At 43.1% G+C, this 15,809-nt stretch overlaps 1 protein-coding gene across 1 annotated transcript; it reads right to left on the reverse strand.

Moving 5' to 3' along the window:
• Window positions 1-729: 729 nt before the first annotated feature.
• Window positions 730-2,104, reverse strand: LOC111210339. Its single transcript, XM_022710650.2, has 5 exons — window positions 1,810-2,104; window positions 1,475-1,617; window positions 1,331-1,398; window positions 1,047-1,255; window positions 730-970 (listed from the first exon to the last, which is right to left on the reverse strand). Exons 1-4 carry the CDS (start codon window positions 1,874-1,876, stop codon window positions 1,108-1,110), a joined length of 426 nt encoding a protein of 141 aa, XP_022566371.1. The 5' UTR covers window positions 1,877-2,104; the 3' UTR covers window positions 730-970; window positions 1,047-1,107.
• Between the last annotated feature and the right edge of the window lie 13,705 nt (window positions 2,105-15,809).

Consider the following 15,809-nt stretch of genomic DNA (forward strand, 5'->3'; position numbering starts at 1 on the left):
CTTTTGCACCGTCGATCGATTATTCAAGTGTGATATCGATCGACGCGCTCTAGTCAAGCTTTATGCCGAGGTTGAATAATGGCTTACTAAACTCACTAGATCATCTCTCGCCTTGCTCATAGCAAGAAACATAGTTCAATTAGAATGTTTTCAGGATGAGAATAAAGCTCTCGCTTTTATCAATCAATCCAAGGGCATGTTCTAGGTAGCTAATCTAGACACATGCGTTAATGAACAATCCGAAAGATGATTATCACAACTCAGCAATCTATAGTTGGGGCTAATCCCTCCTAACCTATTTAAACCCTAAAATCTAACAATGGAACTACTCAGACATGGCTAAGCAATTCATAGCAGCAGTTTAGTATGAAAACTTCATTAGAATAGTAAATAGATATTAATGGAGTTCCAATCACAAATTATAACTTTGGATCTTCTCTCCAATCTATCAAAATCCTAAAAAATTTGCTGTGAAAATAGTAAAACAATAAAAGCACACTTTGCCTCTAACATGGCGGCAAAACTTATATAATTAAGGTAAAACTCGTCAGGGGTAATCTTGTAAAATGGTGAAGTCTTGGGCTTCAAGTCGGCTGTGACCAAACGGGTTTTCTACGCGCTTCGATGTCGATCGATACCAAAACATGCGTATCGATCGATTCTTTCTCTCCGATATCGACCGATGGTCGAGCTCGATAGTCATCTCAGGTGCTTGCTCCAAATATCTCCAAAATGCTCTAAAATCATCACTTATCTCCAAAATACTCCTGATCTTATAAATATAATAAATAGACTCTATAATATAATAATTATTAGTAAAAACACCTATAAACTATGGATGAAAATGAGTCAAATCCATAGGCTATCACTGTTACCATAGTGCATATAATGCAAGTCATCGCATTAATTACCACCAAGCGCAAGCTGAAGACTTCGAGTGGGCTTACTATCTCAATTCGGAATATGTGCCCTATAATTAAGAATGTCAAAAATGAGCTGAGCTGTATTCTTGTTACTTCTAATCAAATTTAAGGGTAAGAAAGTACCTTAGCTTTGAACTTTCACTTGGCTTATTGATGACATTACCAAGAAACATTAAGCTCTTATTTATGTATTTCCTTCCATCAAGCGAACTACACCATCGCCAGTTTTAGAAATTTGCAAAGATCCAGTAAATACTGTTTCTGATATCCCACTGTATCGATGGCTTATTATCTCATCAATGCATATTTCACTTTTTATGTCAGTTTTGGTCCTAACAATAAAATAAAAATCAACTCAATACATTAAAAGACAAAACAATAGTGTTTAGAAATTTATATTTGTATACCTTCCTCGAGTAAAAACCATAGGACAGACGCAATCTTGTGGGCGGTACAGGGTTTGCAAACCATTGATCTGTTCTTACAAAAACAAAAACATATCAGTTGTATCTTTATACCACATGGAATGCCATAATAGATGAAAGTACTACCCAATCTTTGAAAATGGGAGTCTCTTCCGAGGTGGAAAGTAGATATGTAGTAACCGTAGAGATCAATGTATGAGCCACTGTGATTGCAGTCTTGTACAGGGAAGGAGCAATATACTTCAAGCAACTTTCGGATCCAACAAGTACTGGTGGCAGAAACAGTCACATTGGTGAACTTGACAATATAATCAGTTTATCAAACAAAGATCAGAGCTTTAGATCAAACTTTTACAGATTTTCACAGATACCAAAAGAGTTTCAACTAAAATCTACCTATTGATTGATATAAGCCCACATAGCAGTTGTTTGAAAGCACATTGACATAAACCCAAATTAACCTGGTCGTCGCAGGCGTAGAGCAGAGATAAATTCCAACAAAACCCTAATCAAATCAACACCATCCATAGACGCCGACAGATCACATCTGAGACTCGAATTTCTCGCAGAACATTACACTGAGAGACAGACGAAGAAAAATATGGGCTATGGCTAGAGATTCGTGATATACAGACGAAGAAGAATCTCAAATCAGGACTTCGATTTGGAGTTAAATCTCTATCACTTTTCTCGCGAGCCGTAACCTAAAACTATATCGACCGACAATGGTTAACGGGAAAGAAGAATAAACATGCAGTAGAAAAATGACGTGTAGAAACAAATGATTTTATTGGTTCTTCAAGTTTTTTCACCTAATGACATGTCACTCCGGTATGTCTCTAAAATGCTGAGTTGTCAAGCCCTAGAAAGATTCTAGCCTTATTATTGTGTTGATTAGTTAATTTTTACTGCTATACATGGTTTTTTTTTCTAACGAATATTAATTACTATTTAAAGGGTCTGTGAATTCCTTTATTTGTATTTTTAAATTAATCTACTATTATGTCAAAAGTATTATAATGAGAATTGGATGAGTATGTACCCAATTTTGTTAGGCTTTGCAGCAGTCACAGGAGAAAAAAAAAAGTTGTATGTTCGTGTTGGTGTTTTTTTAGTACCGGCGCTAGAACCTTTTTTCTACTATTATAGTTTCATTATGGTAGTTTTTTTTAAGTTTCCTACGATATTTTTGTTTTCTGCCGATTTTTGTAATTAGAGATATAGTCGTTTTATTTCAATTTTAGTTGTAATGGTTATCGCAGATTGTTCGACAGGTTCTAGAGAAAACTTTTCGAAAGTGATCTTAAACCAAAGAAAAGAATCTATTTTTATCTGATTTTTTTATTGTATAGGTGATAGACCATGGATTTTACCCATTTTTAACTATGGTTTATGAGTGTTTTAAGATATATTATTATTATATAGAGTCTATTTAGAGTAATTACAGGTTCATGTACTAACTGGAAAATGATGTATTTGGAGTGATTTGGAGACTTTCTAAGCTTTGCTGGATGGTCGATTATTTGTCAGAATATCGACTAATAGTCACCAAGGAATATCAATCGATGGTGAACTCTTCATATCGATCGACGACGAAGCCACCCGAATGTTAATGACAAATTACAAGAATTAAAGTTTCACAAAAGTTTCAATAATTACATTTTAAGTCTCTGGCCGCCTGTTAGGCTATTTATTAGGGTTTTGTATCATTTTAGAGGCAGACTTGCCTAGAGACCTTTTTAGACCTAGTTTGGAGGAATCAAGAAGCCACCATTGAAAGGGGAGAGCATAGAATTTGAGAGATAGATCAACACTGCAAAACAGAGAAGATCTTGAACTCTCTTGCTTTTATTTATTTTGTTGCTTACTCTATTTACTCATTTTATTTAAGTATTATTCAGACCATCATAACTATGTGTTTCATGAATATGTCTGAGTAATCCTTATTGTTAGATTTAGGTTTCTCAAATAGGTTGATAAATGTAAAACTGACAACAGCAAATTGAATTAGATATAAATAAGAAATTCTCTTTTTTTTTACCGGCATGGACATGTAGATATCAAATAAAATAGAAATTGTTAGGGTGTTTAGAAATATAATTCTTTCATCTAGTTATGCTTAAAGCTAAGTTTAGGATTAATCACCCTTTAAACTTAGATCTTAGGATTAATTGGGATCAAGCCATTGCTTGACTCAATACCTGAAATTAACTAGTATGATCTAACTGACTAGATACGGACGAGAGTCGATCTAGTGAGTTAGAGAATACAAATCAAACCCGTCCGTAAAGCTTTCTGGAAGAAGTATCGATCAATGCAGCGATAGCCCTGTCGATCGATATTTTGAAAGGTGTATCGATCGATATTCATAAAGAATTATCGATCGACACTTTCTCGTGATTAACATACGAGAGTGGAGTTCCGAGATCCAAATTAGACAATCAAATAGATTATACCTTAGTTTGAATTCTAGAACAATTAATATCAATAAATCCCTAATAACTCAAAGTAAGTTTTACTTATCATACCTGCGAATATACCTGAATCTAGCTATTTCTCCCAATTGTTAACAACCTCAGAACAATTCAATCGAGCAATATACTTGCTCAACAATCCATTTACTGCTTTAAAACTTATAAACCATTTAATCTTGATTTATTTCAAGACCATAATCTATTGTGTAATCCTAGAGTCTATGTGGATTCGATCCCTAAGTACTACATCCGAACCTCTTATTTGAGAGAGTAATTCACTCCTTAGGGTAATTTGAGTGATTTCAAATTTGGCGCCTTTGCCGGAGACTCTTTCTTATTACCATTAGATTAAGTTTAGGATTTAATCTAGATTTTGTTACTAAATTTGCTAAAAGTTTTCTCTCATTTTTTGCTGGCACAAGAACTTCAAGATGGAGGACATGGATTTCGGCTGGGCATCGATCGACGACATAGCAATAACATCGACCGATGAGTCGACATAAATATCGATCGACACCGCACATCAAACATCGATTGACGACACCCCGCCGAAAGCAGGTAAGTTTTCTCTTACCTATAATACTAATAAGGGAGTAGTCCTAGGAGAACCTAAAGGTCAACTACGCAACAAAAATAACTAAATTATAAATGAACAGGGGACTGCAATCCTTGTTCAAATTAATTCGATCTCAAAAAGAGATCATGAATGGAAATTTTCTTTGCAAGACTACTTAAACCCTGGCAGGACCTATTCCAATAGTTCCGCCATTAAACTACCAAAAGATGATACCAAGAAATCCGGGGTTAGCCTCGAATACTTATTCATAGTACGTCAAAACCCTTTCCGTGGGACCATCTCACAGCATCCACACAATCACATCGAGTATCTAGAAGATATGATGGATGACGAATACAATCATTGTAAACTCTTTTCATTCTCCCTAGAAGGAGACGCCAGAAAATGGCTAGACCAACTACCAACAGGATCGTTGACCTGTTGGAAGGAGATATAAGGAGTACTTTCATCAATCAATTCTTCGATGAGACGCACTACTGGGATGTCATGAAGAAAATCTCCACTTTCTGTCAAGGTTCACGGGAATCATTCAAAAACACATGGGAGAGATTCAAGAGCTACTAACTTGAATGTCACCATCATTGTTATTCAGAGCCACAACTCATTAAGACCTTTTACGGAGGTATTAACTTTCATTACCAAATCACGCTTGACACAGTCAGTGAAGGGAGCTTCAGTACCAGAAACCCTGAAGAGGCAAGGCGTCTGATCAAGAATGTAGCTACGGGTAGATCTTACGAAATGATGGACGTAGAGTGAGGAAGGAGAGTTGACTCAATTGATGGGTAACCTTTAGCCAAAATCAAAGAATCTCTGGATTCTTTTCATTCCGCTCTTGAGGGACATAACCAATTTGGGATTTACCAAATTGACGATGACACCCTATCTGAATTAGAACAACTAGTAGATTTCGTAGATATCCAAACTCGAAAAATAAGTACCCTATCCCTAACCCCGATAACTTTATCCAAAATTACGATGCTATCTGAATTAGAACAACAAGTAGATTTCGTAGATATCCAAACTCGAAAAATAAGTACCCTATCCCTAACCCCGATAACTTCGCTGAGGCAGAGCGAAGTTTAGGCTAAACCAAGCTTTCACGGAAAATCGCAAATTGGCCACTTACCTGAATGGAAAGATAGACATAATGTACAGTGAGCTAATGAGGAAGTTTGATGCTTTAAGTGAACACATTAAGAGACTGGACGGCCAAGTCGAGGAAAACGCAACCGCCATCAAAAGAGAGGCAGGACGTCTCCCTGGGCGGACTCACGCAAACCCGAAACATCAGGTTAATGCCGTGTTACTAAGAAGCGGAAAACACCTAATTTTGAGCACAATAGAGATCAACAACACAGGAAAACGTGATGTAGCTTGTGGGAACCGAAATTCGCACTGTCGATTTACGTTTAAATTAGGAAACTAGAAAAACTCTAATTTCCCAGAGGTCCCGGATCTCTGTGAGAGCCAACGGCAAGTGACCAAATATATGCAGAAATCATGAAAAGATAACAAACGAGTTTAGAGAAAATAGTAGATCTTATTTCGAGTCCGCGAGAGAGCGTTACGATCATTACAAGAGATCATAAAAGCTTTGGCCGCAAAAGCTGTCAGCGAGTTACCTAGTTCTAGCGGCCTAAAAGCTCAAACCTAGTTGACTCGCAGCTCGAGGATCAAGCCGAATGTAGTTCAAGAGTGAACCAAGAGATCGAACTGCTTGTGCACGTTCGTCTGGTAATCGGGTGCCAGTCATGGAAACGGAGCATGTCGAGAATAATGCCTCAGAGTTTCTACGTGCCGAGAGTTCTGAGTCTAAAAAGTTGTCCCTCATGCCTCTCGCCTAGGACTCCTTATATACTCGCTCCTAGGTCGGTTTACGCTTTTCCCCTTCTTCCCTTAAGCCGTCATAGCATAAAAATGGAGATATTCCATTTTTCCCGATCTTCGTAATTATCTTCAAAATTTCGTATTTATCTGCGGAAACTTGACATTTATCTTTCCTTGCAAACCAAGCGTAAACCGTCCCACGGTTTACGGGCTGCTGGTTAAGAAATCGTAAGGTGGGCTTCGAGTCATGCCTTAGGTCCCTTTGGGCCGTCTTTCGACTTGAAGCGTTTATTACGACTTCTTTCGATAAAAATGAACTTTCTGCGGTTTTTATCCTAAAGTTTGAATGATGACTTCGAATGGCGGAAAACATGAAATGGCTACGGTCTTCAGGAGACATCATCGAAGGGTAGACAAGAATGCATGGATTCATGTCGTATCGATGTTTTGTAAAAGCTCGGTCGCTACGTAGCGACCGAACGGAACGCACGCTCGTTCGCTACGTAGCGACCGAGCGGGACGAACGCTTGGTCACTACGTAGCGACCGAGCTTGGCTTAAGCGCTACGTAGCGACCGAGCTTGGCTTGAGCGCTACGTAGCGACCGAGCGGGACGGACGCTCGGTCGCTGCATAGCGACCGAGCGACCGAGCTTGGCTTGAGCGCCACGTAGCGACCGAGCGGGACGGACGCTCAGTCGCTACGTAGCGACCGAGCTTGGCTCGAGCTCGGTCACTACGTAGCGACCGAGCGGGACGGACGCTCGGTCGCTACGTAGCGACCGAGCTTAGCTCGAGCTCGGTCGCTACGTAGTGACCGAGCTTGGTTCGAACTCGGTCGCTAAGTAGCGACCGGGCGGGACGGACGCTCAGTTGCTACGTAGCGACCGAGCTTGGCTCGAGCTCGGTCGTTACGTAGCGACCGAGCGGGACGTGTGCTCGGTCGCTACGTAGCGATCGTGCAACCTTTTTCGGGCTTTTCTCCGATGTCTCGTGTTTCTTCCGTAGGGCTCTTCGTAAGAATAAATCTTTTCCGAAGATTTATTTTTCGTAAAAACGTTCATGCCGATTTTTACGGACTTTCAGACATTGATTCCGTCGTGACCTATTTTGACCCCAACAGTTAGCCCCCCCCCCCCCCCCCAGCTTGTTAGAACCATGAGCTTCTAGCGTGAGGTTCTAGCGAGTGGCTTGGCAAGTTAGGCAAGTTAGGTGAGTTAGGCGGAATTTATGGTCGAAAAGGTCCGTGGTAAGTGGTCTTGCTCTTCTAAAAGTAGAACGCGATAAGATTGGGGCTGCGCCTTATGACGGCTGCCGACGTACCCTTGTTGAAGGGATCAAGCCATTCGTAGTTCGTCTTGGTGTTAAGGTTTGTATGACTAGTTTTCCAGCGAGACCTTTACGGTCTGGTTTTTATGTAGAGGTTGTCAGGCGTGTTGTTGTCGATGGCATTTTATATGGGTGTAGAAGGAAGACTACGAGTTGTCATCTCGGAATCTAACTCTGTGTGAACTGCTATATCCGTGATATGTTTCGAGAGTTTTCCGTAGTGTGTAAACTTGCGGGGTGTCTGAAGACGCTTGAATATTGGCAAAGAGACAAATTTTGGGATCTCGTATCAAGCTTCATGATATTATGCCTAGAGATGTTAGAGACCAGTGCGATGGGTTTAGGGAAAGACCTAGGTTACTCCTGGTTTTAGAGGGTGCGATGACTAATTCGACTTACGTATCCCGTTTCAGTTTCATCCTGATTCCATACCGATTTAAAGTCCGCGATAGGTTCTCGGCTTATACGACTTGTATGGTTGGAACCGGGCATCTCTCCAAGGACAATTTTTAAGCCTCCTGGAAGTGCTGACCAAAAATTTTGGGTTTCTTTTATAGCGCTATTATCCTTGTGTCGGATGTACGAGAGTCATCTCTACGAGATGGCTAAGTCTGTTTAGGACGTTAAGAGTTTGTTGTGATCAGCAACAAACTTAATGATTAAAATTACCGTTTCGAGTCTTCGTGAAGGATATGTTTTGAGAAGATGTTAGTGCGTGTGACGAACTGGTCTTCCAAGAAAGTGTTTTTATCGAGGAAGGAAATTTAGTCGAAGAACGAATCTTCAGGCGTCTGCGACATCTCGCGATGCTGAAGATTTGTTATTCTTTCTTATGCCGCGTTTCGTGCTTGAAATGTTCACGGGCTTGAAGATGTTTCGCGATGTTGCAAGGGATTAATCTTAGCCCTGTGTTTGGGAAACATTCTGGTTTGACTACGGATGTTCGCAGCCAGAATTGTTGTTCCTGTTTGGATTTGATTTGCGATCGAGGAGTTAGGACCAAGGAGTCGCGTAAATTTGTCCCCGGAAAGAGGCATCCTCCTATACCGTGCTTTGTGTGGTGTTGGCCTTCCGAGATTTCTTTCGTGTCTATTTGAGGATGTTCTGTATAGCTATAGGAGCTCTGTTACGAGTTTTCCTTACATGCCGCATTTTATGAACAAAACACAGCGGGCTTAAAGTGAATCGTAGTATATGGAACTTGGTCGATTTTTGACGAGTGGAACCTTTCCGTTAACTGTTTGGCTGTTAGGACTGAGTTTTGTTATGACGAATTTACCATATGATTCCCTTTTTTGGGTGGTACGATAATTGTTTGTGTAATCGTTACTTGGCGTTTCAAGACAAATTCCGGATTACCGTTTAGCCGTCAAGTTATTGGAGCGGTGGTCGCTCAATTGTTTTGGCTTTGCATGAAGGCTGTGCTCAGCTTTATAGCCAAGGACGTTGTTGCCAATGGATTAGACCATGACACTTTCGTGCTGTCAATAAAGTCAAGTCGGTTAGAATCTTCCTTAAAGGGGATGCTGTAACCTAGTTTGGCTTCGAAGGAAAGGCGTAATTGGGCGAGTAACGAATGGCGTTTATCGAGATTGATAGGCCAAGTATGCCCATGGTGGTAGAAAACGTTTTTCCACTTTAGGGTTAATTTATACGATGAAAGTTTCGTATAATGTTTCCTTTATTCGTATGGAAGTTGTTTCCTTTGTTTCCGAGGGAGATAAAGCCTAAGAAGCTCGATACAGAGCCCGTGCGGAGTCAGTTGCGGGGTGATTTCCTGCTCGGACGTGACCAAGCGGAATGAGAGCGGATGCCAGTGAGTCGCTGGGCTAAAGAATGAGACCTTTCAGATCGTGGTGCGAGGAAGTAAAGTTTATATTGGTCGTCCAATGTCGGATCATAAAGCTTGGTTTTTTGCTATAAGGAAAGTACTTTTTCGTAAAACCTGTTACTTTTACTTTCGAAAGTTACTTCGTATGACATGATCTGATTATACGAAGGATTTTTTGCGTAAGTAACGGGCGACCGGTTTTTACGAATTTATTAAATTGACGCGACATATGGAGATGTCAAAATAACGATGTTTCCGCAGATTTTTGAGAAACGTTTTCGCTTTTGTTTTTATTCTTCGTTGAAAGTTTCTCTGAGTCACTCATGGAGTTTTACCAAAGGTTATTTCATTGAGATCTAGTCGCGAAACGTTTATGCAGGTTACTTGAATGAATCAGTTAAAAAGTGATAGACTTAGTCGACGAGCGGGGAGGACGTGTTCTCTTTGTCGTATTTTCTGTTACTTTTGTTCTTGATTTTGCTTTGTCGCAAATGTTTTTGATGTTTTTCCATGAATCGGTTGGTTCAACGGAAAATGAGGGTGATGCTTTGATGCCTAAAGATTCTCGTATAATGATTCTTATACGAAACTCGTTTTATCAAATCGGAAAAGATCTTTATGACTTCAGAAAATCATCGACTTTCATTCTGAAGTTTGGCAGAGGTTTTCTAAATGAATGATTGCGATGATAGATGTTGTATAGTCTTTGAGAATTTTTCCAACATGGTTTGGATCAGTTCCTATCGTTTAGACGAATCTCAGATTGTCGTTTGCTTTTAGGATGATCTTGACGAGACATCGCATTGTATGAATATTTTTCCACATATTTCTACGAGAGTTTGCTTTATCGAAAGCGTTTTCTTGTCGAAAGCGTTTTCTTGATCTTGACGAGACATCGCATTGTTTGAATATGTTTTTGAAGTATGGAAGTATACGAGTATAGTATACGCACCTACTCCATCCCTTTTTCTCGAGGAATAGAATGATCGACAGTCCGAGTAGGTTTGAAGACGACGCGTATTATACGATTAATCTGAATCCACGCGAGAAAACTAGTCTTTGCGGGTTTTTTCTTTTATCGTAAAGTTTCAATGGTAACTCCAATCGAGACAAAACAAGAGACGTTTCGATCGAGATTTGAAGGAGAACACAAAGATGGAGGTAAGGGCGAGTAGGAGCAAGCGAAGGAGTTTAGACGAGTCTTACTTGTTTTCGTCGTAAAATCTCAACGGAAACTCCGATTGAGACGAAACGAAAAGCGTTTCGATCGGGATTCAAAAGAGAACACAAAGGGGGAGCTTTTTGAGGCCTGACAGGTCGCTATGTAGCGAGCTGGAGGTCTGACAGGTCGCTATGTAGCGAGTAGAAGTAAGCCAAGAAGAGTTCTTCTTGTTTTCGACATAAAATCCCAACGGAAACTCCGATTGAGAAAAAACGAAAAGCGTTTCGATGAGGATTCAAAAGAGAACGCAAAAGAGGACTTTTCTGAGGCCTGACAGGCCGCTATGTAGTGAGTGGAGGTCTGACAGGTCGCTACGTAGCGAGTGGAAGCAAGCCAAGAAGAGTCAATCTTGTTTTCGTCGTAAAATCTCAACGGAAACTCCGATTGAGACGAAACAAAAAGCGTTACGATGAGGATTCAAAAGAGAACGCAAAGGAGGGCCCTTTTTAGGCCTGAAAGGTCGCTATGTAGCGAGTGGAGAGTTGGCTTGAGCTCGGTCGCTACGTAGCGACCGAGCTGTGTGCGTGCTCGGTCACTACGTAGCGACCGAGCTTTGCTGGAGCTCGGTCGTTACGTCGTGACCGAGCTGTGTGCGTGCTCGGTGGCTTGAGCTTGGTCGCTACGTAGCAACCGATCCGTGTGCTTGCTCGGTCGCTACGTAGCGACTTAGCTGAGTAATCGATTTGTTGTACTTCATTTTTCCGCGATTAACCTAGGGGTTTTCTGCGGTTTTTGGGAGAACAAGTTTTACCATTCCAAAATATTTTCGGAAAACGTGTTTTGGTAAAACCCTTATGCATTGAGATTTCTTTTGTTCGGTAATGAGCCAAACTTTCGGGGTTTGATAAGATTTATCGTTTCCCTTTATGTTTAAAAAGAGAAATCACGAGCTCGTTTCATTGCACTTCCTGTGGCGAAAAGTCGCAGCAAGGTTTTCGAATTTCTCAAGAATTGTGGCGTTTGCATAGGCGTTGGCCATAGGCGGAGTGGCGGCTAGAGTTTTCTTACCAGCGTTGTTGTGAACTGTAGTTTTCTCTTTCGTATTTCCAGACATTGTTTTGATCAAGCGTTTTGCGGCTATGAGTTAGAGTAATCCGTACCCCCCCCCTCCTTCTAGCGCCAAACAGTGGGAACCGAAATTCGCACTGTCGATTTACGTTTAAATTAGGAAACTAGGAAAACCCTAATTTCCCAGAGGTCCCGGATCTCTGTGAGAGCCAACGGCAAGTGACCAAATATATGCGGAAATCATGAAATCGTAAGGTGGGCTTCGAGTCATGCCTTAGGTCCCTTTGGGCTGTCTTTCGACTTGAAGCGTTTATTACGACTTCTTTCGATAAAAACGAACTTTCCGCGGTTTTTATCGTAAAGTTTGAATGATGACTTCGAATGGCGGAAAACATGAAATGGGTTCAATGTTTCGGAAGAGCTCGGTCGCTACGTAGCGACCGAACGGAACGCACGCTCGTTCGCTACGTAGCGACCGAGCTTGGCTCGAGCTCGGTCGCTACGTAGCGACCGAGCTTGGCTCGAGCTCTGTCGCTACGTTGCGACCAAGCTTGGCTTGAGCGTTACGTAGCGACCGAGCATGGCTCGAGCTCGGTCGCTACGTTGCGACCAAGCTTGGCTTGAGCGTTACGTAGCGACCAAACTTGGCTTGATCTCGGTCGCTACGTAGCGACCGAGCGGGACGGACGCTCGGTCGCTGCGTAGTGACCGAACGGAACGCACGCTCGTTTGCTACTTAGCGACCGAGGGGGACAGACGCTCGGTCGCTACGTAGCGGCCGAGCGGGACGGACGCTTGGTCACTACGTCGCGACCGAACTCGGTCGCTACGTTGTGACCGATCTTAGCTTGAGCGCTACGTGACGACCGAGCTTGGCTCGAGCTCGGTCGCTACGTAGCGACCGAGCGGGATGGACGCTCGGTCGCTACGTAGCGAACGTAGCGACCAAGTGAGACGGACGCTCGGTCGCTACGTAGCGACCGAGCTTGGCTTGAGAATTTAGCTGCGCCAAACATTCCTCGAGATGTGAAACGTGATCCTTTGCTTGGGGGGATTTGATGAGCATGTCGTCGATATAAACTTCCATCATTTTACCGAGTTGTTTGAAGAACATACGGTTCACGAGTCGTTGGTAAGTTGCCCAGCGTTTTTGAGGCCGAAGGGCATTACCTTGTAGCAATAAGTTCCGCGATCGGTAATGAACGCAGTCTTCTCGCGATCGTCAGGGTTCATCATAATTTGATTGTAACTTGAGAAGGCGTCCATGAAAGACAGAAGTTCGTTACCCGCCGTTGCTTCTACTAATCGATCAATATGTGGCAGAGGGAAACTATCTTTTGGACAGACCTTGTTTAGGTCGGTAAAATCCACGCAAACTCGCAATTTTCCGTTTTTTTTTTTTGACTACTACAGGGTTAGCGAGCCAGTCTGGATACCTCACTTCCGTTAATGACCCGACTCTAAGCAATTTTTCGACCTCATCGTTTACCGCGGAAGCCCGTTCAGGTCCTAGCTTCCGCCTTTTTTGTTTGACGGGTTTGAAGGTTGGATCGATATTTAATTCGTGACACGTTATGTTAATGTCGATCCCTGGCATATCTTCCGCGGCCCATGCGAAAGTATAGAGGTTCTTTTTTAGACAGGTTATGAGCTCTGTCCTCAAAGGCTCGCGGAGATTGACTCCGATCTCGACGCATCGTTCCGGAGATGCTTCGTCGAGACAGACTGTGACCACAGGTTCGCAAGTTGGTTCGCGTTTTTCCTCTAGGGCCGTGATGTTACGAGACTGCCAGAAGAGTTCCACCGAATCTTGACTTCGCGAATCCTCGTTGGAGATCTTTTTCTCCGTTTTTCTAGGAGTTGTCTCGAGGTCTGGTCTTTTTCGCTTTTGTTCTGCGGCGTAACACACACCTGCGATACTCTTGGGTTTCCTCATATTACCTCGACTCCGTTAGGGGTTGGAAACTTGAGGCAAAGATGGTACGTTGATGGGATGGCATGCATGGTGTTCAACCATGGCGTTCCCATGATAACGTTTTAAGATGCGGGACGGTCAACGATTAGAAACTCTGTGACTCTTGTCATTGTTCCGGCCTTGACTGTGAGATTAATCGACCCGTAGGCCATGGTCGTTTCTCCCGAAAGTCCCAGTAGTGGGCTAGGGTATTTCACGATTTCGGATTGATCGATCCCCATTTTCTCGAGAGTATCTTTGAAGATGATATCGACCGAACTTCCGGTGTCGATTAGCACCCTAGTGACGTTGACATCTCGGATCGTCAGTTCGATAACAAGGAGATCGTTTTGAGGTTTGGCTCGATCGACCGTTGCTCCCCCCTTGAACGAGACGACGCTCGCGCACGTCGAGTCTTGCATATCGTTTTGATCGTTGAGTGACTTTTGCGGGTTAGATTGATCCGTAGATCCCTCTCCTTCTAGCCCCAAACTGTGGGAACTAAAATTCGCACTGTCGATTTCCGTATAATAGGGAAACTAGGAAAGCTCTAATTTCCCAGAGGTCCCAGATATCTGCTAATACCACACGCCAAGCAATCAAAACACAAAAAAAACAATGATAAAGTATAAGAAATCGAAAAGAAAGCAAAGTAGATCTTATTCCGAATTCGCGTTTGAGCGTTACAACAAGGTAAGAGCCTGGGCTACGAGAGCTGTCGGCGAGATTCCTAGTTCTAAAACCCTAAGACGGCAATAACCTAGTTGAGTCGCAGCTCGAATAACAAAAACGAAAATATGCCTAATTCCTCTAAGTGCTAAGTTTGCTCTGAGAAAAGACCTCTCCATGCCTTTCGCCTAGGACTCCTTATATATTGGCTCCTAGGTTGGTTTACGCTTTTCCTCTTCTGCCCTTAAGCCGCCATAGCATAAAAATGGAGATATTCCATTTTTTCCGATCTTCGTAATTATCTTCAAAATTTCGTATTTATCCGCGTCACCTTGACATTTATCTGTCCTTGCGAACCAAGCGTAAACCTTCATGCGCTTTACGGGCTGTTGGTTAAGAAATCGTAAGTTGGGCCTCGAGTCATGTCTTAGGTCCCTTTGGGCCGTCTTCTAACTCGAAGCGTTTATTACGGCTTCTTTCGATAAAGAACGAACTTTCCGCGGTTTTTACCGTAAATTTTGATCGATGACTTAGAATGGCGGGAAACATGAAATGGGTTCGCTACGGTCTTTGGGAGATAGTATCGAAGGGTAGACGAGAATGCATGGACTAATGTCGTATCGATGTTTCGGAAGAGCTCGGTCGCTACGTAGCGATTGAGCGGAGCGGACGCTCGGTCGCTGCGTAGCGACCGAGCTTCGGCTTGGGCTCGGTCGCTACGTAGCGACCGAACGGAACGAACGCTTGGTCGCTATGTAGCGACCGAGCTTCGGCTCGAGCTCGGTCGCTATGTAGCGACCGAACTTCGGCTCGAGCTCGGTCGCTACGTAGCGACCGATCGGAACAAAAGCTCGATTGCTATGTAGCGACCGAACTTTGGCTCGAGCTCGGTCGCTACATAGCGACCGAGCGGAATGAACGCTCGGTCGCTACGTAGCGACCAAGCTTCGGCTCGAGCTCGGTCGCTACGTAGCGACCGAGCGGAACGAACGGTTGCTATGTAGCGACCGAACTTTGGCTCGAGCTCGGTCGCTACCTAGCGAACGAGCGGAATGAACGCTCGGTCGCTACGTAGCGACCAAGCTTCGGCTCGAGCTCGGTCGCTATGTAGCGACCGAGCTTCGGCTCGATCTCGGTCGCTACGTAGCGACCGAGCGGAACGAACGCTCGGTCGCTATGTAGCAGAACGGACGCTCGGTCGCTATGTAGCGACCGAGCTTTGGCTCGAGCTTGGTTGCTACGTAGCGACCGAGCTTTGGCTCGAGCTCGGTCGCTACGTAGCGACCAAGCAGAGCACGCATTCGGTCGCTGCGTAGCGACCCTTTTCGAGCTCTTGTCCGATGTCTCGTGTTTCCTCCGCAAAGATTTTCGTAAGGAAGAATCTTTTTCGAAAAAGTATTTGTCGAAGAAGGTTTTTTCGTTTTCTTCTTCGGATGTTTTGAATGTTAACTTCGTCGTAACCGTTTTTGACCCCAACATTAATGTCGCGTGCAACAAGCTGTACCATGACCATGATTCCCCTGTAGATGAGAATCTGCATCGGGAAGTGCACGCAGTCGAAAAAGGTTC

Source organism: Brassica napus, chromosome C1, assembly GCF_020379485.1.
Source record: "Brassica napus cultivar Da-Ae chromosome C1, Da-Ae, whole genome shotgun sequence".
Lineage (NCBI taxonomy): Eukaryota > Viridiplantae > Streptophyta > Magnoliopsida > Brassicales > Brassicaceae > Brassica > Brassica napus.